Source organism: Neovison vison, chromosome 11 (genome assembly GCF_020171115.1).
Source record: "Neovison vison isolate M4711 chromosome 11, ASM_NN_V1, whole genome shotgun sequence".
Taxonomy (NCBI): Eukaryota; Metazoa; Chordata; class Mammalia; order Carnivora; family Mustelidae; genus Neogale; species Neogale vison.
The window spans coordinates 65,941,960-65,963,556 of record NC_058101.1 but is presented as its reverse complement, the minus strand read 5'-3'; the positions used below and the strand labels follow the sequence as shown (position 1 = coordinate 65,963,556).

Here is a 21,597-nt window from a genome sequence, read left to right as displayed (position 1 = left end):
AGGTTTTAGGAGGAAACTGGGGATGGAGAAGACCGAGAGTTTTAGGTTGGGCAGTTTCTCCTTGGCGGCAAGCGTGCTTCATGCCCTGTTGCTGGGGTGGGGAGGGACCTTCCTTCTTTGTCTTAAAAGGAGATGGAATTCGTGTGAAAAATGTCCTCTCTTGTCCCAGATAATTCTTTCTGATGGTGATGCCAACTGTTGTGAGTGGTACTTATGTGAGCGCTCCCCCTTCAAGGATTCCCAACTCTTATTTATTTATTCATTAGAGAGAGAGAGAGAGGATGAGCAGGAGGGGCAGAGGGAAAGAATCTCAAGCAGACTCCAGGTGGAGTATGCAGCCCCATACAGGGCTCAGTCTCACACCCCTGACATCATGACCTGAGCTGAAATCAAAAATGGGATAAAACAGAGAGAACCCCTCAGGCACTCCCCCAACACACACTTTAAATGAGGCTGTTTCTCTTCCTCTTTCCTGAGGGCTGCTGTGAGGATTCACCACACAGTGAGGGGCTTGGAACAACAGAAATTCATTCTCTCATGGTTCTGGAGGCCCCGAGAAGGAACACTTCTTGCCTCTTTGGTTTCTTATGGTTGCCATTAATTGTTGGCATCACTGGACTGTAGCCACATAACTTGCCTCCATGGTCACACACTTTCTCCAAGTCTCTTCTACAAAGCCCCTATTTCCAAATAAGGCCACAGGTATAGTGGGTTGGGACTTGGACCTGCTTTTTTAAGGGGGGGACAGAATTCACCCCCCAACTCTGTCCAGAGGGGCCTGGTTAGAGCAGCCAAAAGACAAGTAACAACAAACTTGCCAGTTGCTAATATATATGTATGGGGGGGTACCTGAGCCAAGTGTGGAGAATGCAGAGCTGAATGCAGGCACCTGAGCAAACTTCAGGCCAATGGCAGAGGCAGACTTCTAAGACATGGTTTTAAAACATGAAAAGTGGGGCGCCTGGGTGGCTCAGTGGGTTAAAGCCTCTGCCTTTGGCTCAGGTCATGATCTCAGGGTCCCAGGATCAAGTCCCACATCTGGCTCTCTGCTCAGCAGGGAGCCTGCTTCCTCCTCTCTCTCTGCCTGCCTCTCTGCCTACTTGTGATCCCTCTCTGTCAAATAAGTAAATAAACAAAATCTTTTAAAAAAAAAACATGAAAAGTGCAACACTCAACACAGGGTTGTGGGTTCAGAGGCCTCGGGGTTCAGAGGTTACAGAAAGAGGGAAGTTCCTCAGGCTCAGTGTTCTATGTGTCCAGACCCTCTGGGGGTGTGGAGGCTTTAGCTTGTCCTGACATTAGCTGATGGGTCCCTGCTGCCCTGCTGTGTGTCACAGGAGCCCAGGAGAGAGGATGCAGCAGAAACCTGGAGGCCTAGGGCTCTGGGGTGAGAGGTCGTGAAGCCAGAAGACAATATCTAGAGGGGGGTGGAAAATTCCAGTTGGCAGTGGGCGGGAATCCTTGCGTAAGAGTTAGTCGGCTCCTTGCTGGAACAAGAACAGATTTCACCCACCTCTTGGCTCATACCTCCAAAGTCTGGATTACTCATCACCAAGGCCTAACCTTAGTTTTTGGCACAGAGGAGCTACCTAGTTAATTACTGAGTGGGCGTGGAAGCTAGCGAGGAGTGGGTGAGGAAGGAAGGATGGGGATAGAGAGAGACAAATGGCCAGAGCCAGGCAGGAAACTTGAGTAATAACAATGTTTCAAATCATTGCACTTACCAGTGACGGCCAATAGAGCAAAGGGCTAAAGATGAGCAAGGTCAAATGGGGTGGAGTGGAGAGATGTCAAAATGATCAAGAATGGGTGGATGGGGACTGCTGCAGAGGACTGCCAGTTCTTTGTCAGTGATGTCACCACAAGAGCTCTTGGTCTCCCCTGCTGTTTGTACCTGCTCCACTGCCTCTCCTGGAAGTCTTACCAGGAAGTAATCTCACAAAACCTGCACAAAACCAAGCTCCCCTTCTTTTCCCCCTAAATTGCTCCCCTCTCTGCCGGTCTCAGAGGCATCTCTATCCACCCAGATCCCAGCAGGACAACCCAAACTTGAGTATGACCACCCCTTCCTCTCTTCCTACCTCACCGCCATCCAAGAAGTTTCAGAGACCACCTAGTCCTACCCAGAGATGTCTAAAGCACACTCCTTGTCAGACTCGGGTCAAGCAGTGTCCTAAGGCCAGAGGGGAAACTGATTGTGGGGTGCTGGGGGGCTGGCAAGCAGAGACCAGAAGGTGGGTTGTAGGAAAGCTGGGGTCAGAGTTGGGAACAGTAGTCCTGAATCCAGTCATCTGTGCAGGGATCCAGTGGAGAGATGAAGCAATAAGACCGAAGCTGGCTATGAGCCAGCTCCGAGCAGCCTGAAGGGTTGCACTGACCTGTGAAGCAGAGGGCTGGGTGGAGAGAGAGAGCGGGGAGCCTCTGCTTCGTGTGTGCCCACCACCCCATGAGATACAGAACCAACAGCACAAAGTCATCCCCCACCCCTGCACCAGCTGCCTGCTACAGGCCTTCCCACCTCTCACCTGCACCAGTTTACCTGTTCCTCCATCTTTACTTCTAGCCTGCCCGCCAGTACCTGCTCCCCACCTCTGCACTGAACTGCAGTGATTTCCAAATGGAAAGATGTTTATCTGATATCAATAAAACATGTGAACCCAAATAATTTTCTAATAGTCATTATTTTGGAAGAAACTGATCTAAAGGTGTGAATTGTTACTCTAAAGTTCATTCATTTTATAAAAGATTCTCACATGTATATCCATTTGAAAAACAGTGGCGTGTACTTTTATTAGACCAGTAATTTTTATAAAGATTTATTTATTTGAGAGAGAGAGAGAGAGAGAGAGAGAGAGAGAATGAGCAAGAGGGGAGAGGGAGACAAAATCTCAAACAGATTCCACACTGAGCATGGAGCTAGACATGGGGCTCGATCTCATGACCCTGAAATCACAACCTGAGCCAAAACCAAGAGTCAGTTGCTCAACTGACTGTGCCACCCAGGCGCCCCTTATTAGACCATTATTTTCTATTTGATTTTCAGGGACCCCTTGTAATGATGCAGACCTGTGGCTGGAAACAGTGCCTGGTGGAGAATTAATTCTGTTGGCTTAGCATGGTAGATTCAGGGTCCCAGCCGGTCATCCAGACTTTCCCTTCTGCTTCTGCAACAGGAAGAACCCCCTGATACTGAGTCTGGGAACACAGGGGAAGGTCCTACAGGACCAGCCAAGAGGTCCTTTGGCTTCGCACAGGACAGAAATCAAAGGCAAGCCAGAGAAAGTGAAAACGGAGTTTACTGGAATAGCGTGAGTGACAGAGACGAGCGGATGAAGTGTCTGGGAGACTCAGAAAGGAAATGAGAATGAGCCTCTTTCTCACATCGGGTTAGGGGTTTATACTGGAAAAGGGCTCAGGGTACTGTTCCCCCAGGAATCCAGGGTAGCGTCAGTCAAAGGAGATTGTTGGGTGAATGACAAGTGTCATTCTGGGGGCGCCTGGGTGGCTCAGTGGGTTAAAGCCTTTGCCCTCAGCTCAGGTCATGATCCCTGGGTCCTGGGATCGAGCCCCGCATCAGACTCTCTGCTTGGCAGATAGCCTGCTTCCCCCTCTTTCTCGGCCGGCTTCTCTGCCTACTTGTGATCTCTCTCTGTCAAATGAATAAATAAAATCTTTTATAAAAATGTAATTCTGTACATAACCAAAGGCGGGAATACTGAAGCCAGCATCTGCGGAGGCTTGCTTGGAGATAATGTCCTGGAACAAGTTTGGGACCCAGCTCTTCTTAGATGTTATCAGGTGTTGGGGACCTAGGACAAAACTCAGAGAATGATTCACTTTCTTGCTTCTCCCCATGAAATGGGAACATAGCTTTGTTGGCTCATTCAGAGGCAAAATGCGGAACATGAGTAAACAGGACCCATATGAGAACTGTGGAGAGGGAACCTTTCTGAAATGGAGTCCTGTCACTTCCCCTACCTCAGTGTTCCCAATGCCGAGTCTGTTTTCAATGAGAATCACAAGTGCAATAACGTGCAGCAATGGAACAAAGGAGAAGGTATTTCAGAGTGGAATGGGAACAGAGAGAGAATTCCCAAATATCAGCCAAGCGTTGCCACACAGTTCTCCCACGGGTGTTGGGGGATCAAAAGGCAAGCTGGGGGCAAACCCCAAGCTAACAGCCCCAAACCTCCCCCAGGTGGGAGATGTGTGACATTCCTCAAGCACTTCTGGCTGCTGGAGAACAAAGGAAGGGGAAAAACCCAAAAGGTTGACTGATACAGATCACAGTCCAACAGGACATGCATCTCCATGAGTTTGGAATTGTCTCAATGATTTATAAGAAAAAAAGCAGTCTTATCCATAGCAGGCCTCCAGAAATCATAGAGGCAATTTCCTGGGACCCTAATATCACCCTCCTTCCATAGGATAAGAAATCTTATATAATCACCCACTGCACACAACCCCAGTGCAGCTCTTTCTGCACATGGGTCCTGTCCCCAAGCTTTACTAAAAACACCTTTTCCCATCAAAAACATCTTAAGAATTCTTTCTTGACCATTTTCTCCAAACCCCAACTATCCCAAATTATTTGCTCCACAACGTGGGGCTTCGAGTCCTTTCATCAGGACTCTGAGCCATGGTGCAAATTTGGTGAGTACTTCCTCTCTTCTTCTTTTGCTCTCATTCCAGGGGCATTTCAGAGAGTGTGGTCTTATTGGAACACTTTCATGCCCATTGGTTAGGCTCCAATCCTCTAGCTAGAGGCTGGTCTACAGGGCTGCCTTTTTCTGGAAGGTGGTACCCTGGCCAGGATGGTAATAAGACCTAGAAACTCGGTGCCCTCTCTTCATTCCTGACCTTACACAAAGCTGTCTGTCTTGGGCACAGGAGAGCACCTAAGTCCCAATCTTGACTCCCGTGTGAGGTCTCCTCCTCCTCGATCCCTTTCACATCTCTGGTCTAGTTGCTTCTGACCATGGGACCTCCACTGGGAGCCAGCTGAAACCAGTACCCAATGGAATTAAAATCCAACCCAGGACCAAGAACCTGACATGTAAGTTGACTACATGTGTTGGAATGTTACTTAGACCATGATGGATTTCTATCTTTACTGTCTTCTGTCGATGTCCTCTACTAACTATTTAAATTACAAAATTGGGTAATTTCCCCCTTGGAAAACCTTTATAGGGTTCTCCAATGGTTAACAACTGCAGGTTTTTCAAGGCAAGGTAAAATAGGGCACAGCCTTCAAGGCAAGGCATGGAGTCTTGGTCTATGCTCTGGCTCCCACTTTGCAGTCTAGAAAATGATGAGGAAGCAGGGGGTTGCTTGCCTTCCTCCTACATGGCCTTTGAGGGCAGGCGGTGATAATAGCCATTCCATCTGAGGGATGCTTCTGGTCACTTTGACACCAGGAATCTCTGACATATCTTTTGTGGGATGCCACCTGGGAGTTGGGGGAGGGTTTCTTGGCTAATGGACCTTCTGTCTTCTTCAGTTCCCTGGAGTCTCCATTGGAATGCTTTTTAATGCACTGGAATGATTTCAGGTTGCAAAATTTAAGAAAGTACTGATCTCCTGTAACACTGCATGCCTCAGTAGTATCTGTCCCCTAGATCTCTCCTGCAGGAAGGGAACAGGGCAGATGGATGGAGGTACCCCAGATCCAGGGCTTCAGGGTCCTAACTCAGGACCCTGACCTAAGTGCCTCCTGCGGAACATGTTTGCTCACTTAACCAGGCCAGCAAACTCTCTCATGAAAGGTTAAATGATAATTATTAAAATGGGCTTCCTCCTAACAGAACCCGGGATGGAGGAAACAGGCCCTCCCTAAGGAAGGGGAAGCTGACCCTCTCACTCTGCTTCCTCCTAACAGATGTGGGGGTTTTCCGTTCATCCAACTCCTGGGTTAATGTCTAGACTAACTGGAGCCACATAGAATGAGTTTGCAAGTTTTCCTTCCATTTCTATTTTTTGAAACAGCTTCAGTAGAGTACATATTAATTCTTCTTTAAATGATTGGTAGAATTCCTCTGGGAAGCCATCTGGCCCTAGACTCTTGTTTCTTGGAGAGGTTTTTGATTAGTGTTCCAATTTCCTCGCTGGTTTTTGGTCTGTTCAAATTGCCTGCCTCTTCCTGTTTCAGTCTTGGGAATTTATAAGTTTCCAGGGATGTATCCATTTCTTCCAGATTGCCTAATATGTTGACATATAGTTGCTGGTGATATGTTCTCACAATTGTCCCTATTTCCTCGGAATTGGTTGCGATCTCTGACCTTTCATTCACAACTGTTTTAATTTGGGTCCTTTCTCTTTTCTTTTGGGTCAGTCTGGCCAGAGGTTTATCGATCTTATTAATTCTTTCAAAGAACCAGCTTCTACTTTTGTTGATCTGTTCTATTATTCTTCCGGTTTTTGTTTCATTGATTCTGGCTCTGATCTTTATTATTTCTCTTCTCCTGCTTGGTTTAGGCTTTATTTGCTGTTCTTCCTCCAGGTCCTTTAAGTGTAAGGCTAGCTTGTGTATTTGGGATTTTTCTAATTTTTTGAGAGAGACTTGTATGGCTATGTATTTCTCTCTAAGAACCGCCTTTGCAGTATCCCAAAAGTTTTGAACCAACGTGTTTTCATACTCATTAGTTTGTATGAATTGTTTAACTTCTTTAATTTCCTGGCTGACCCATTCATTCTTTAGCAGGATGTTCTTTAACCTCCAAGTGTTTGAGTGCCTTCCAAATTTCTTCTTGTGATTGAGTTCCAGTTTCAAAGCATTGTGTTCTGAAAATATGTAGGGAATAATCTCAGTCTTTTGGTATCAGTTGAGACCGGATTTGTGACCCAGTATGTGGTCTATTCTGGAGAAAGTTCCATGTGAGCCCAAGAAGAATGAATATTGGGTTACCACCTTACACCAGCTAGACTGGCTAAAATTAACAAGACAGGACACAATAGATGTTGGTGAGATGTGGAGAGACAGGAACCCTCCTACACTGCTGGTGGGAAGCTGGTACAGCCACTCTGGAAAGCAGTATGGAGGTTCCTCAATACATTGGAAATAGAGCTACCCTAGGACCCGGCAATTGCACTACTGGTTATTTATACCAAAGATACAGTTGTAGGGAGAAGAAGGGGCATATACACTTCAGTGTTCATAGAAGCAATATCCACAATAGCTGAACTGTGGAAGGAACCAAGATGTCCTTCAATGGACGAATGGATAAAGAAGATGTGGTTCATATATACAATGGAATATTACTCGGCCATTAGGAAGGATGAATACCTACCATTTTCATCAACATGGATGGAACTGGAGGGGATTATGCTGAGTGAAATAAGCCAAGCAGAGAAAGACCATATGGTCTTTCATATGGTGTCACTCATTTGTGGAACATAAGGAATAGCGCAGAGGACCACAGGGGAAGGAAGGGAAAACAGAAAGCGAAGAAATCAGAGAAGGAGACAAACCATGAGAGACTCTGGACTCTGGGAAACAAACTGAGGGTTGCAGAAAGGACAGGGGGTGAAGGGATGGGGTAACTGGATGAAAAGCAATAAGGAGAACATGTGATGAGCACTGGGTGTTTTATGCAACTGATGAATCACTGAACACCACATCAAAAACAACTGATGTACTGGGGCACCTGGGCGGCTCAGTGGGTTAAGCCTCTGCCTTTGGATCAGGTCATGATCTCAGGGTCCTGGATTCAAGCCCCACATTGGGCTCTCTGCTCAGTGCGGAGCCTACTTCCCCCTCTCTCTCTGCCTGCTTCTCTGCCTACTTGTGATCCCTCTCTCTCTGTCAAATAATAAAAAAAAATCTTGAAAAAAACCTGATGTACTATATGTTGGCTAATTGGACTCAATATAAAAATAACTGGAGGGGTGCCTGGGTGGCTCTGTCTGATCTCAGAATGGGGAAACCTCTTCCTCTGCCTCAGGCAGCACCTCACCTTTTCTGCTCCCCCAGGAACCCAGTGTTCCTCCTATTGCAACACAATTTGAACGTGGCCTACATACCTGTTTCCTAACCATCTGGGTGCTTCTGGCATCATTGGCCTCTCTTCCTAACCTCACTGTCCAGAAGGGAAAAGTAACCACTTGGACCTCACACTGTCCACTTCAGATTTCCCCACTGGTGCACCAGGTACCACTTGACAACGGGGAAGAAATTTATGGATTTTTCAGTGGACCTGGGTCGAACAGAATATAAACTAACTTGTATGTGAACTAACTTGTAGTTTGTTGGTTTAATTAAGATAGACATTTCTTTAGAGTTATCAGCATTAAATAAGAAACTTCTATTCTACCAAGATTTACTGACGGTCCAATAAGCTTGTGCTATCTCTGCAGCAATTTGTTAGAAAAAAGATGACTTAAAGGGGTGCCTGAGTGGCTCAGTGGGTTAAAGCCTCTGCCTTTGACTCAGGTCATGATCCCAGGGTACTGAGATCGAGCCCTGCAATGGGCTCTCTGCTCAGCAGGAAGCCTGCTTCCTCCTCTCTCTCTCTCTCTCTCTCTCTCTCTCTCTGCCTGCCTCTCTGCTTACCTGTGATCTCTGTCTGTCAAATAAATAAATTTAAAAAATGACTTAAAATGATGGTTAATTTCATCTGTCTCAAGATGTTCATGGGTCATTGTTAAGATAGCTCTCGATGTCTTTGGTAACCTGAAACTTTAAAGTGTTGCTCGGATGGTAAATGAGATTGAAACTGTTGGATATCTACATCTCTTCTACATAGGATGGAGTGCTAAAGCACTGATTACTGGGTGTAGGTTTGTGCTTTTGACTGCTTATTGCAGAAAAACTAAGGATATTTGGGTCCAGTGGTAAATATGCCTTGTGCTTTCTTTAAAGATTGTACTATGAAAAAATGTTTTAAATTATAAATTATAAAATATATTAATATTTATACATTTCAGATCTAAATAATTATGGCATAACAGACAGTTCACAATTGATTACACTTAGTTTTCATGGGAGACTAAGGCTTCTAAGAGTAAAAATTCAGCTAAATGTAATAAAGAACGATTTTTAAAGAAGGGCATAGGTCAAAATAGGAGTAAATAAAATGTTGTAGAAGGCTTATGAAGGAAAATCTTTGGAATTTTATGTGCTGTCAGGACTAAGACTGAAATGAATGGATTTTTAAAAAAATTTTTAAAAGATTTTATTTATTTATTTGACAGAGAGAGATCACAAGTAGGCAGAGAGGCAGGCAGAGGGGGGGGGAAGCAGGCTCCCTGCTGAGCAGAGAGACCAATATGAGGCTCAATCCCAGGACCCTGAGAGGCTTAACCCACTGAGCCCCTGAAATGAATGGATTTTAAAAGCACACTGGTTGGGATGCCTGGGTGGCTCAGTTCGTTAGGCGGCTGCCTTCGGCTCAGGTCATGATCCCAGCGTCCTGGGAACGAGTCCCACATCGGGCTCCTTGTTCTGTAGGGAGCCTGCTTCTCCCTCTGCCACTCTGTCTGCCTGTGCGCTCTCTCTCTCTCTCTCTCTGACAAATAAATAAATAAAATCTTAAAAAAATTAAAAATTTTTTTAAAAAAGCACACTGGTATAAGACTGAAATTCTGCTTTTCTCTCTCTTTAAAAAGACCTCGGTTTTTTTTTCTGTCTGCCCAGAAAACCAAGTTTTCTATATTTTGTCTTTAATTAATCAATTAAAACTCTTCAACATTAAAGGAGCTGAGTTTTGCTAACAACCATATAACCCAACATACTTGTCTTTGAAGTCTCTCATTGCCACCTTGGTTAAATAATTAAATTTTAAGTTTTATAATGATCTGTAATCCTATTTAGGCATGTGCTTTGTAACTTTCTGAGGGTTTTAACAAACTTGCCTCCTTCCCTGCCATAACAGATGATCCTTTCCGCTGAAGGAGATTCCCATATGTTATCAACTCCAGATACAGCTGCCTCAGCCTTTCCCAACTCCTATTCATTCCTCAACTGAGCAATCTCAACCCATAGGTAGGGACACATCTCCCATCTCCACCCCCATCCAGCAGGATGCTGGTTCAGAAGATGACACCGACCCCCCAGCAATCTTAAAGATTTAAGGGTCAAATTTGTTCAGGGGCGAGAATGATGAGGGAAACAAAGGTGAGAGAAATGTAGCTTAAATTAAATATTACAGCTTGCAGCCCATGGACTCTTGAAACCTATAGAGCATGGCCCTTCCCAAGGAACTCAGGGCTGCCTTAGTGCCCTAATGTTTACATTTTATTAAAGACTAAAAGTAACCTGACCTTAGCAATGGCTATCCCCTCAAGGTCCTGAAAGCCTTGCTCCCCAATTCCTTATGCTGTCCCTAACACACACTAATTAAAAAGTATATAATTAGCCACTTCTCATGACCCCAGTGCAGCTCTTTCTATCCACAGGTCCTGTCCCATGCTTTAATAAAAACACCTTTTTGCACCAAAGACCCTTCAAAAATTCTTTCTTAGCTGTTTGCTCACAAATCCAAAACTTCCAGATTTCATCAAAAGGCGTCTTAAACTTCATGCATCCCCAAAACTGAACTTGTCTTCCTGTGACCACAGTGTCAATCTCTCAGATCCCTTTAAACGGAAACCTTCTGACTTGGTCTTCCTTGCTCTTCTTGTGGTAAATTGCCAGATCCAGTTGCTTCTGATGTGATCTGATGCAATGTGGGGTCTGGAAGTGAGTGGTCCAGAAAGAATTCTTGAGATGTTTTGGGTTAAAAAAAAAAGTGGCATTATCAAAGCACAGGGACAGGACCCACAGGCGGAAAGAGGTGCCCTGAGTGAGTGAGGAATAATTGTTTATACAGCTTTGGGTTGGGAGGGGCAGACATAAAGTAAGTTTTCAACAGGATTTTCACATTTAAAAAAAAATTTTATTTTTTCAGTGTTCCAAGATTGATTGTTTATGCACCACACCCAGTGCTCCATTCATTACGTGCCCTCCATAATACCCACCACCAGGCTCACCCAAACTTCCCACCCCCTCGGCCCCCCCCCCCCCGCTCCCCTCCAAAACCCTGTTTGTTTCTCAGAGTCCACAGTCTCTCATGGTCTATCTCCCTCTCCAATTTCCCCCAACTCCCTTCTCTTCTCCATCTCCCCATGTCCTCCGTGTTATTCTTTATGCTCCACAAGTAAGTGAAACCGTATGATAATTGACTCTCTCTGCTGGACTTATTTCACTCAGCATAATCTCCTCCAGTCCCGCCCATGCTGATACAAAAGTTGGGTATTCATCCTTTCTGATGGAGGCATAATATTCTATTGTATATATGGACCATATCTTCTCTTTCCATTCCTCTGTTGAAGGGCATCTTGGTTCTTTCCACAGTTTTGCGATTGTGGCCATTGCTGCTATGAACATTGGGGTACATATGGCTCTTCTTTTCACTACATCTGTATCTTTGGGGTAAATACCCAGTAGTGCAATTGCAGGGTCATAGGGTAGCTCTATTTTTAATCTCTTAAGGAATCTCCACACTGTTTTCCAAAGTGGCTGCACAAACATGCAAGTTGGTGCAAGATTTTCACATGTTAAAGAAGACTGTCAGGGGCACCTAGGTGGCACATTTGGTAAGCCTCTGCCTTTGGCTCAAGTCATGACCCCAGGGTCCTGGGATAGAGGTTTCCCCCGCTCCTTGCTCAGCGGGGAGCCTACTTCTCCCTCTGCCGGCGGCACCCGCTGCTTGTGTTCTCTCCTTCTCTCTCTGACAAATAAATAAAATCTTAAAAAATAAAAATAAAAAAGGAAGAAGACGACGACGACGACTGCGGGGTCCTGGAGGCCGGGCTCTGGTCTAGCTAAGGCTGTTTATCCCTAAGGTGGGTCCACCTTGGTGGACCCTGCCTGCCTGGAGTGTCTGCAACTGGGGGCGGGGGGCCACGGACTTTCATCTCCGTCTCCTCTGATGTCCGTGCGTTTCCGGGGGGGAAGGGGCCGGCTCAGTCTGGAGCCTCCACACAGCCCGAGACAGAGCGGGGGAGCAGGTGTTCAGGTTTGCGGGTCTGGAGCCCCCACACAGCCCAAGACAGGGCTGGGGAGCGGTGTTTAGGTTTGCAACTGCCCTTGGACATAGCAGCGCGGCAGCGGGCAGCTGGTCCAGCCCGGGCTGGACTGCGGGGTCGGAGACTGCGGGGGCCAGGGAGCAGCCGCCCGGGGGCCTGGGTGGGACTGGGTAGTAGAACCGCTCGCAAATATCGCTGAGCACGCGGTGCAGCCGCTCCGACCCACGGTTCTGATGCCCTGGCTCCGGAGGGGGCCCAGGAATCAGCATACCGAACAAACACCCCAAGACACGCACACAGAGTGCGTAAGGGCCCGCACACCGGCCCAAAAGGCAGGTTCTCCCCTTGCGCGCCTCGCGTCTCCCAGGCAACGGGCCGGCGGCGCGCTGTGATGACGTTGATGGGCGGACGGTGGCCGGGAGGTGTGCGGCGCTGTCAGCCTGCCTATCCGGGCGGTCCTCGCCTTTGGATGTCTGCCACGCCCTAGAGGGCAGTCGTCGGGCGCCTACTGTGTGCGCTGGACGGTGTGGGGACCCAGCGACCAGGAGGGACGGCGAAATTCAAGGTCGGGTCCGTGGGGCCGGGGGCCCGGGAGGCGCGGGCCGCGCAGGGGCGGGGGGCCTAGCGGGAGTGGAGGGCGTGGGGGTGGTGGCTTGTGCAAAGGCCCGGTGGCACACCGGTTCCCCGCCAGAGCTGCTGGGGGCGAGACTGCTGGCGCCTGGACCGGGCAGATCAACTGGAGAGACAGTCTGAGGAGGTCAGACATTGTCCCCCAAGGTCGCCACAGAGCTGTCACCTAAAGGGAGAATGATCAGTCTGCATTTTAGTCACCTCTCTGCTGCTGAGAGGAAAACTGACTAAAGGCGGCTGTCGCTATTGTAATGATGTCTTGCAGCGAGACCAGACACTAGACACTAGGAACTGCAGCAGACCAGACACTAGACACTAGACTAGCATGACCGTGGGGTCACCCTAACACACAGAGAGGTGAAGTGACCGGCTAAGTGCTCCCAGCTCAGAAGTGCTAATGTTGGTGTCTCACGCCAGGCATTCTGGCTTCAGACTCCTTGGTCACCACGGCGAGACCATCATGCAGCTATGTGGGTGACCTCAGGTGGCATGGAGCCCTAGGGGTCTCCCTGGCTGCTTAGGATCTTGGGATTTGAGGCTTGGTGTGCTAACAGCTGTGGATCTCAGGCAACTTCTTCCATCTAACAAGCTTCCATTCACTCACCTGCTGAGAACACTTGGCGTTGTGAGCACCACTGAGATCATGTAGCTGCTTAACATTCACCTACAGTCAGGGATTGCTCGATGATTGGACAGACTTGTCATCGGTTTAATAATTGCGAGGGAAGAAAGGATTCAGTAGGTGTTAGAGAGCTGCAGTTGGGGGCTTGGTAACCAACCAGTTCTGGGGGCAGAGAAGGGAATTCCAGCATGGCACTCAGGCTTATTGCTCCAGTAACCCAGGGCTGCGGAGCCCTGGGTTGGACCATTCAGACTCCAGGGCTTCTAGATTGTGTGTGTGTGTGTGTGTGTGTGTGGCGGCGCGGGAGGGGGGAGGTTTCCCAGGAAACTGCTGACCGACCCTGCAGACCTGCAGGGTCCTTTCTGGGAGCCCTCGACGCATCAGGGACAATGTCAGCAGGTGATGAAGAGGGAGTGTGGCTGAGACTGAGAGTCTGCAGGGAGCTCGAGGGGAGCAGGAAGGGACACCTGGTGTGGTGTCCTGGACCTCAGGGAGGGAGCATGATGGGTGACCGGGATGCATCGAGGGCACGGAAGTCCAGAAACATAAGAGTTCCCCTTGGACTTCATAGCTTGCATTTTTGGAGCACTTGAATTCTGCTAAGAGTGTGGCTTACCTTTAGAAAAGTCTTGTTTGGTTGAGACATAACACTCTATACAATCCATCCACAGCCGTCCAGTGTGGTGCAACCACCACTGCTTTTTATTTCCAGAATGCCTTCATCACTCCAGAAGAAATCTTGGCCCCATTAGGAGTCATTCCCCAGCTGCTGGAAGCCGCCAGTCTGCTTTCGCTGTGTATTTGCCCACACTGAACGTTTTGTTAAAGTAGGCTCATGCAATATGTGATCTTTGGTGTGTGACTTCTGTCACTTTACCTAGCACTGTCAAGGTTCATCCAGTGATATTTTATCGTATGGATAGACTACATTTTGTTTATGCATTCGTCAGTTGTTGGACATAGGGTTGTTTCTGCTTTGGGGGAGTTATAAATAAATAATGCCATGACGAACATTCGTGCACAGAGTTTTGTGTGGCTATTTCTTTCCATTTTCCTTGGGTGTGTACCTGTGAGTCGAGTTGCTGGGTCATGTGGTGGCTGTGTAGCTGAGCTTTTGAAGAACCATCAGACTTTCCCAAAATGGTTGTGCCCTTCTGCCTTTGCACCAGCAAGGAACGAGGGTATGAGGGTTCCACTGTCTGCACGTTCTCTCTCTGCACTTTCTCATCAATGCATGTTACTGGCTGTCATTTTGATCCTGGACATCATAAGGGAGGTGAGGTGGTGTCCCATCATGGTTTCAGTTTGCCCTCCTGGATGGCTAATGACGCTGAGCATCTCTTCACGTGCTCCTTGGCCATCTGTCTATCCTTGGAGAAACCTCTATTTGATGCCTTTAAATTGGGCTATTTGGCTTTGCTATTAAGATTCTTAATATAGTCTGGAAGCAACTCCCTTATCAATAAATGATTTGCAAAACCTTCCTTTCTCTGGGTTGCCTTTTCACTCACTCATGGGTATTCTTTGCAGCAAAAGTTTTTGATTTTGATGAAGTTTAATCAATCTACTTTTATTGCTTGTGCTTCTGATGCCGTGTCCAGGAAGGTGTGATCTCACTAAAGGTAGTGAAGGTTTAGTCCTACCTTACCTTCTTTGAGGTTTTAGTGTTAGATCCTACATTGAGGTCTGTGGTGTGTGTGTGTGTGTGTGTGTGTGAAGAGTGGGCCCTTATTCCTTTGCACGTGGACATTGGGGACCCCCAACACCAGTTGAGAAAACTGCTCCTTCCTCAGGACATTGTCCGGGCGCCCTGGCCAAAGGCAGCTGACCCTACATATTAGGGTTTGCTGCTGGACTCTCAGCTTTCCCATCAGTTTGCATACATCTGTCTTCACATGGTGCCATATCGGTCCCTTTGCGTCAGGTTTGGACATCAGGCAGAATGGATTCTCCAACTTTGTTCTTTTTGAGGAGGTTTGGACGATTCTGGGTTCCTTACATTTCCGGTATATTTTAGGATCAGCTTTTTAATTCCTGCTGGGGGAAAAAAAACGCCAGCTGGGATTTCGATGGGGACGACATTGGCTCTGTAGATGAGTTGGCGAATGTCAGTATTTTTAACAGTGTTGAGTCCTTCTGACTCGTGAACAAGGGGTGTCTCTCCATTTATTGAGGCCTCAGGTTTCTTTAAAAAATGCTTTGTAGTTTTCAGAGTATAAGTTTTGCATTTCTTTCACTGAATCTGTTTCTCCGTATTTTATTATTTTTGATGCTGTCATAAATTGAATTTTTTCTTCATTTCATTTTTGAATTGTTTGTGGTGAGTGTATAGAAATTGAGTTGAGTTTTGCATATTGATTTTGTACCCCGTAAATTGGCTGAGCTAACTGATTCTAGTTGTTTTTTAGTGGGTTCCTTGGGATATTCTGTATACATGATCATATCATCTGTAGACAAGAGATGGGTTTCTAATCCAGATGCCTTTGATTTCATTTTCCTGCACGACAGCACTGGCTGGAGCATCCCGTAGTGTGTTGATGGGAAGAGGCAAGGTGGACACCTCTGTCTTGTTGCTGGTATTCGGAGAAGGGCACTCAGTCTTATTAACATGTGATAAGAGCTGTGGGTGTTTCATAGACATCCTTTTTTAGGTGAAGGGCATACACTCCTGATTGTTCAGAATTTCTGCTATGAAAGACCGTAGGATTTTGTCCAACGCTTTTTTCTGCACCCTTTGACACGATCATACATTTTTGTCCTTATCATGTTGGCATGGCGTATTACATTAATTGACTTTCTTTCTTTCTTTTGTATTCTTTTGGGGTTTTTTGTTGTTTAGAGAGAAAGAGAGAAATGGGGAGGGGCAGGGAGAAAGAGAGAGGACCCCCCAGTGAGATTCTGCACTTAGCTGGGTCCTGACGCGGGGCTCAGTCTCACAACCCTAAGATCCTGAGCTGAAATCAAGAGTCTGACACTCAACTGACCGCACCAGCCACATGCCTTCTGATTGACTTTGTCATGTTGAGCCGAGTGTAGTTTCCTGGGGGCACAGGTCCTTGTCCTGGTGTGTGATCTTTCTCCGGTGGGGCTGGATTCAGTCTGCAGGACTTACCGAGGAGATGTGCCCCTGTGTTCGTAAGGGACGTTGGTCTGTTGCCCTCCTTTCAGCCAAGATGTCTTTGGTTTGGGGTTCCAGGTGCCACTGGCTTTATAGGGTACCTTATGGCAGAGTTCCCCGTGCTTCTGTTTCTTGGGAGACTTTGTGGATATCTGGTATGTTTCTTTAACTGTTCGGTGGAATTCTTAGTGGAAGCCCCGTGGCTCGTCTTTGTGGGGAATTTGTTGGTTCTCCCCCAGTGTCCATGTCTGCTGTAGGTCTGCTCAGATTTCCTGCCCCCTCACACTCGCCTGTGGGGGAGTGCGTCCCCTCTGCACCTTTACCCTCTCGTGCACACACACACAAGTTCTTTTGTCCAGTGTTCAAGCCCCCATTGCTTCTCAGCAGTACTGAGCAGCCAAACTCAGAGCCCCATGTCTGAGACTGTTTCCACACTCAGCAGAAACAGACCCAGGTTCCCGGAGGTGTTAAAGATTCGGCTGGGCGGGCAGGGGATGGTCCATGCTTGGGACTGCACTCTCCTGCTCTTCCTCTAGGTCTGGGTTCACCAACCCTTCCTGTCCTGGGCCTTGATGAACCAGGGCACTGTGGAAAAGGAGCCAGTCCTCTCAGAAAATTCCAGAATGAGTCTTTGGTCAAGAGGGCTGGATTGCAGGGTACCTGCTTTGTTGGTGGGAAGCCAGATGTCTGTTTGTGAAGAGAGTTCAGGACAAAAGTCTGTGTTCAAAGGCTCTCCAGCAGATGATCCACATCCAAATGGGTGGGAAGGGAACCTTTGGTCTTGTCCTATGTGGCCAGAGTGGACCAGTCAGCAGTGGCCAGACTCTAGAGGGAGGGTTCCTGGGTCATGAGGTGTGGCTGGGCCCTGAGAGCATGAGGTGTCCTTGGGCCAAGCGGTAGCTCACGGAGCCTCTGGTCTCAGCTGCCCGGGGTTGCCCACTGCGACTGCCTCCTCACCCTCTCTTTGGGGAAGGTAGACGTGAGGTTTCTATGGTCATTCTCTCTTGCTGGCCCTTTGGGAGTCTGTTTGCTCCTCTCCTCCTTGCTGCATGGCATGCCCGCACTGTGGCTCGGGGGTGGGTGAACTGGCCAGCTCACCGGCTTAGGTTATCTGTCTCCTGCAGGCTGATACCCGAAGATGGCGCCCCCATCAGAAGGTGGCGCTGACGCCTTGCTGCCAGATCTCCCCAAGGGGCCCCTGCAGGCCTACCGCTCCCGTGCCTCCTTCTGCTGGAAGGAGCTGGCGCTGTTCCTGGAAGGCGAGGACGTGCTGCGTCTGAAGGTAAGGCAAGCTGTCAGAGGGCTGAGCCGAGCCCTGCGGCTGTGTTGGGTGTCTGCTTCATGAGCACAGGCTGTCTGGTCCCTCTGGGCGAGCCTCACTGCCACCCCGGAAGGACCACAGCCTGGTTCACCTTCTGAGGTCTTAGGTCCCAGTGCTCATGGCCAGAACAACTAGCATCTGTCCCTGGGGTTCTGGGCTGGACCATGTCCCGGGGGGCTGGTGGCCTTGAGAAGAGCCATAGTCAGAGCGTGGTGAGGGCCGGCCTTTGCCTCCAAGTGAGGCACTCCCCGTCTCCTGCATTTCCAGAAGACCATCTTCTCGACTTTGGAGAATGACCCGCTCTTTGCTCATTCCCACGGGGAAGAGCTGTGCCTGGAGAAGTGCCGGGAGCTGAGCTTCCTCCGTTGCCAGCGCCTCTTGGAGCTTAGCTTCCTCTCCATGGAAGACATGGTGGCGAGCCCCCTGTTGGTCCAGACGCTCATCGCCTGTCTGGGCATGTATGACTGGTCCCTGGGCCTCAAGTTCTTGCTGCACATGCTGGTGAGTGGGTGGTGAGGAGGGCAGAGGATTGCACCTTCCCTGTCTCACACGGAGCAGAGGAACCCCCCTCCCCTCGACCATTGCACCACCCCAGGCCCAGACGAGGTTGAGGCACGGAGAGAGAAGGTCCTCATTCATGTGAATGACACACGGCCTGTGGGATGTGGACGGCGCCCGTAGGCTGTGCTGCTGGCCAGCATTTACTGCCTTGTAGATGGCAATGCGAGCATTTGGTGAAGTGTTTCTTTTAAGAGAGTTCTAAATAATAATATAGGAAACAAAAATGGAGATGAGAACATGTAGGCACGATGATTTAGGGGGAAGTCCTGCTGTTCTCAGCCGTCTGTGCAAATTGGCGAGAATTTGCATGCAAACTAAAGCCTCATAAGAAGAAGAGATTTGGGGGACGCCTGGGTGGCTTAGTGGATTAAAGCCCCTGCTTTCAGCTCAGGTCATGATCCCAGGGCCCTGAGATGAAGCCCCGCATCAGGCTCTCCGCTCAGCAGGAAACCTGCTTCTCCCTCTCTATCTGCCTGCCTGTCTGCCTACTTGTGGTCTCTCTCTCTCTCTCTCTCTCTCTATCAAATAAATAAATAAATAATCTTTAAAAAAAAAAAAAAGAGGAGGTTTGGGGCTTTTTTTGCTTTATGCCAACACCTCCCCCCGAAAAACCCCCACAAAAAGCAAAACAGCAGGGAAGGGGAGGCAGTTCAGAGGAGATCCTGGGGCTCCCACTGCCGGATCACGGTAGAGGTGACGACGTGTCCCCAGCCTTGGTAGACATACGGCCCCCGTTGGGGCTCTGATGGGAAGCTGGGCTCGCCCGCCTGTCCTGTACCCTCAACCTTTCCCTCCTGCTCCGCTCCTGTCTCCCTGTCCGCCCGTCCCCTCGGGATTTCCCTTGGGTGTCTTAGGTGCTCCTGCTTAACTTAATCGTGAACTGCTCAGGCCAGGGACTCAGGAATCACCCTGGCCATGGGCATTACTGTGCCTGCCTCCCCCAATGCCCCAGAGCAGGATGCCTTAACTTGCATCTGCTTGCGTGACCATTTTGTACTTCCAGACTTTTGGATCAGCGATTTACAGCTCTGGTTCTGAAAGACATTTAAAATACCTTCCAAAGATCTTCAACATGGAGGTGAGTTGAGAGCCCCAGTGAGTCATGAGCCCGTATTCTTCTCCCTGTGCACCCCAAGCACAGGAAGTGGGTCCCTGGGGGCTGCATATTCCCTGGCACTCGGTGGGTTTAGCATAGGGCTCTCAAAATGAAGCCTTCTGTTTTCTTCTGCTCCCGGGAGCAGTTCCTGGCTCTGCGTTGCCCGGGCGAGTAGCCCACTGTCCCCACAGGCTGGGGCCGTGGTGTCCCGCATGTCCCCGTGACCCCATAAGACCCCAGCTGGTTGGGTCGGGGGTGGGGACTTGGAGCTTTGGACTCTAGTTTAGTCCTTCCGGAAGGATGGTGGCGGGACCCCAAAGAACCTCTCTTGCCTTAACCCCGTTTCCTGCTTTGATATTAGATTTTTGGCTGCTTTGCGGTGACCGAGCTCAGTCACGGCAGTAATGCCAAGGCCGTCCGAACAACAGCTCACTATGACCCCACAACCGAGGTAGGTAATCATATTCCCGTCGGTCTCACAGCCTCAAGCCTGCGTAACATGGGGTCCCTACACTCCGAGATCTGTCTTTGTGCACGTGTGCTTCACACGTGCACCCTGAGATCGTCCCCCTGCCAAGTGTCAGCTTGGGACATGGGGGGGGCTCATCTCTTTGTTCACTAGGCAGCCTGTCGGTGTTGGGTTCGCAAATCTTCAAGCTGCCCACGCTTTCTAAAATGAACAGTACAAACAAGGTTCTTCGTGACCCTGGTCCCTTTCTAGCTGACCTGTCCCCATCAGTGGCCAGGCTCCACTGGCCAGGGGCCTGCCCTGTCCACTCCTGCCCCCACATCTGGCTCCTTGGACCGTGTGGCCAGTGAGCACCGTCAGCTGCTGCCTGGTGCCTTCCACCGGTGCATGTGTTGTTCTCAGCACTGGGCCCTCACAGGCTGTGTCCTTGCTGTCAGGGAGCAGACGCTCTAGGCTCTAGTCGGGGCGGACAGATGTCAGCTATTGGAGTCATGATTTATCAGGTGGTCAGCTCTACGGACAGAAGGGAGGGCAGGAAGAGGATGGGGTGCATGGGTCAGGCAGCTTCCTCTCTGTGACCTCCGTAGCCTGCTACTCCCGTCGCTGGGGTCAGTCTCCTCCGCTTCTCTGAGGACTGTGCCCTCTGCTGCCCTTCCCACACCTGATCCGGTGTTTCAGGAGCCCTCCGCCTTCCCTGCATTGGGAGCTTAGTTTGGAAGAGTCTGTATAAAGGAAAGTAAAGCCCTGTGCTCCTGTATTTGTTCTTCACTCATTCATTCTTCAGCAATGTGGGCCAGCTGCATATTGCACAGAGCCACAGACCTGAGGGGAGCCCCTGGCAGGCAAAGCAGGGCCGAGGGAGAGGTGGTCCTGGCCTGGCATGGACGGCCCTCCATGGCAGAGTTGGGCAGAGAGAGAGCTGCTCAGCCACGGCCCCCTTTGGCTTTCTAGCCATCGGATACCTTTCTCTGAACCCCAGTTCTTCTTGGCCTGGCCTGGTCTCTTCACTCTGCACTCTGGCACTGCTGGCTCTTCTTGCTAAGTGGGGAGGCGGGGTGAAGCCCAGGGGCTTGCGGGGTGGCCTGGTTCTGACCCAATGCCTGTTGGCATCTGCACCTAAGTGACCAGCAGAGCATGATGTCAGAACAGGGGAGATCGGGAGCCTGGGGCCCTTTGTGGGCTGCTGGTCAGGTGCCCATGTCAATGACAGGTGTTTTTTGAGCACCTAGTATGTGCCAGGCCCTGCTTTAAGAGATGGGGCACCTAGCCGTGAGCACGACAGATCAGCCCCTGCTCTGGGGGTTCACCAATGCTGGAGGGGAGACAGCAACAGCAGCAAAGAGAGCTGTGAGTGTCGGGGACTGTGGAGACACCGAAGGGACGGGGTAGTGTGCCCGCACAGGGAGGACATCTGCAGAAGTGATGGGCTGGGACCGAGGGAAGGCTGTGGGCAGACATGGATGGACAGAGTGGCGGTGCCGTGGCCCTGAGGGAGCCCCCATCCCTCCCATGGAGGACAGGTGGTGGGTGGAGGTGTCCCTGCCGTCCTGAGCAGTAGCCAGCTGAGGGACAGTGATGTGTGGTGGCACTATGGAGAGGGGAGCTATAGGCAGGACTGGCAGGCCTGCCCCTGCCCTCACTTTTCTTGAGTAGGGTCTCAGCATCTGGAAGGGGGTCACAAGGGCCCTCGGAGTTGATAACCTCATATACACGGCTGGGCCAAGCAAGGACGTTCCCTGTGCGCTTGTCTCAGCTGCCCACCCACAGGGAGAGGGAG

At 49.5% G+C, this 21,597-nt stretch overlaps 1 protein-coding gene across 1 annotated transcript in view; it reads left to right on the top strand.

Annotated features, from left to right (window-relative positions):
* Nucleotides 1-12,419: 12,419 nt before the first annotated feature.
* Nucleotides 12,420-21,597, top strand: part of ACOX3 (acyl-CoA oxidase 3, pristanoyl) — a 38,504-nt gene continuing 29,326 nt past the window's right edge. The window contains exons 1-5 of the mRNA XM_044267870.1: nt 12,420-12,568; nt 17,498-17,655; nt 17,962-18,195; nt 19,259-19,333; nt 19,713-19,802. Coding sequence (XP_044123805.1) covers nt 17,512-17,655; nt 17,962-18,195; nt 19,259-19,333; nt 19,713-19,802 — 543 coding nt within the window. The 5' untranslated portion in view covers nt 12,420-12,568; nt 17,498-17,511. The remainder of the gene's footprint in view (nt 12,569-17,497; nt 17,656-17,961; nt 18,196-19,258; nt 19,334-19,712; nt 19,803-21,597) is intronic.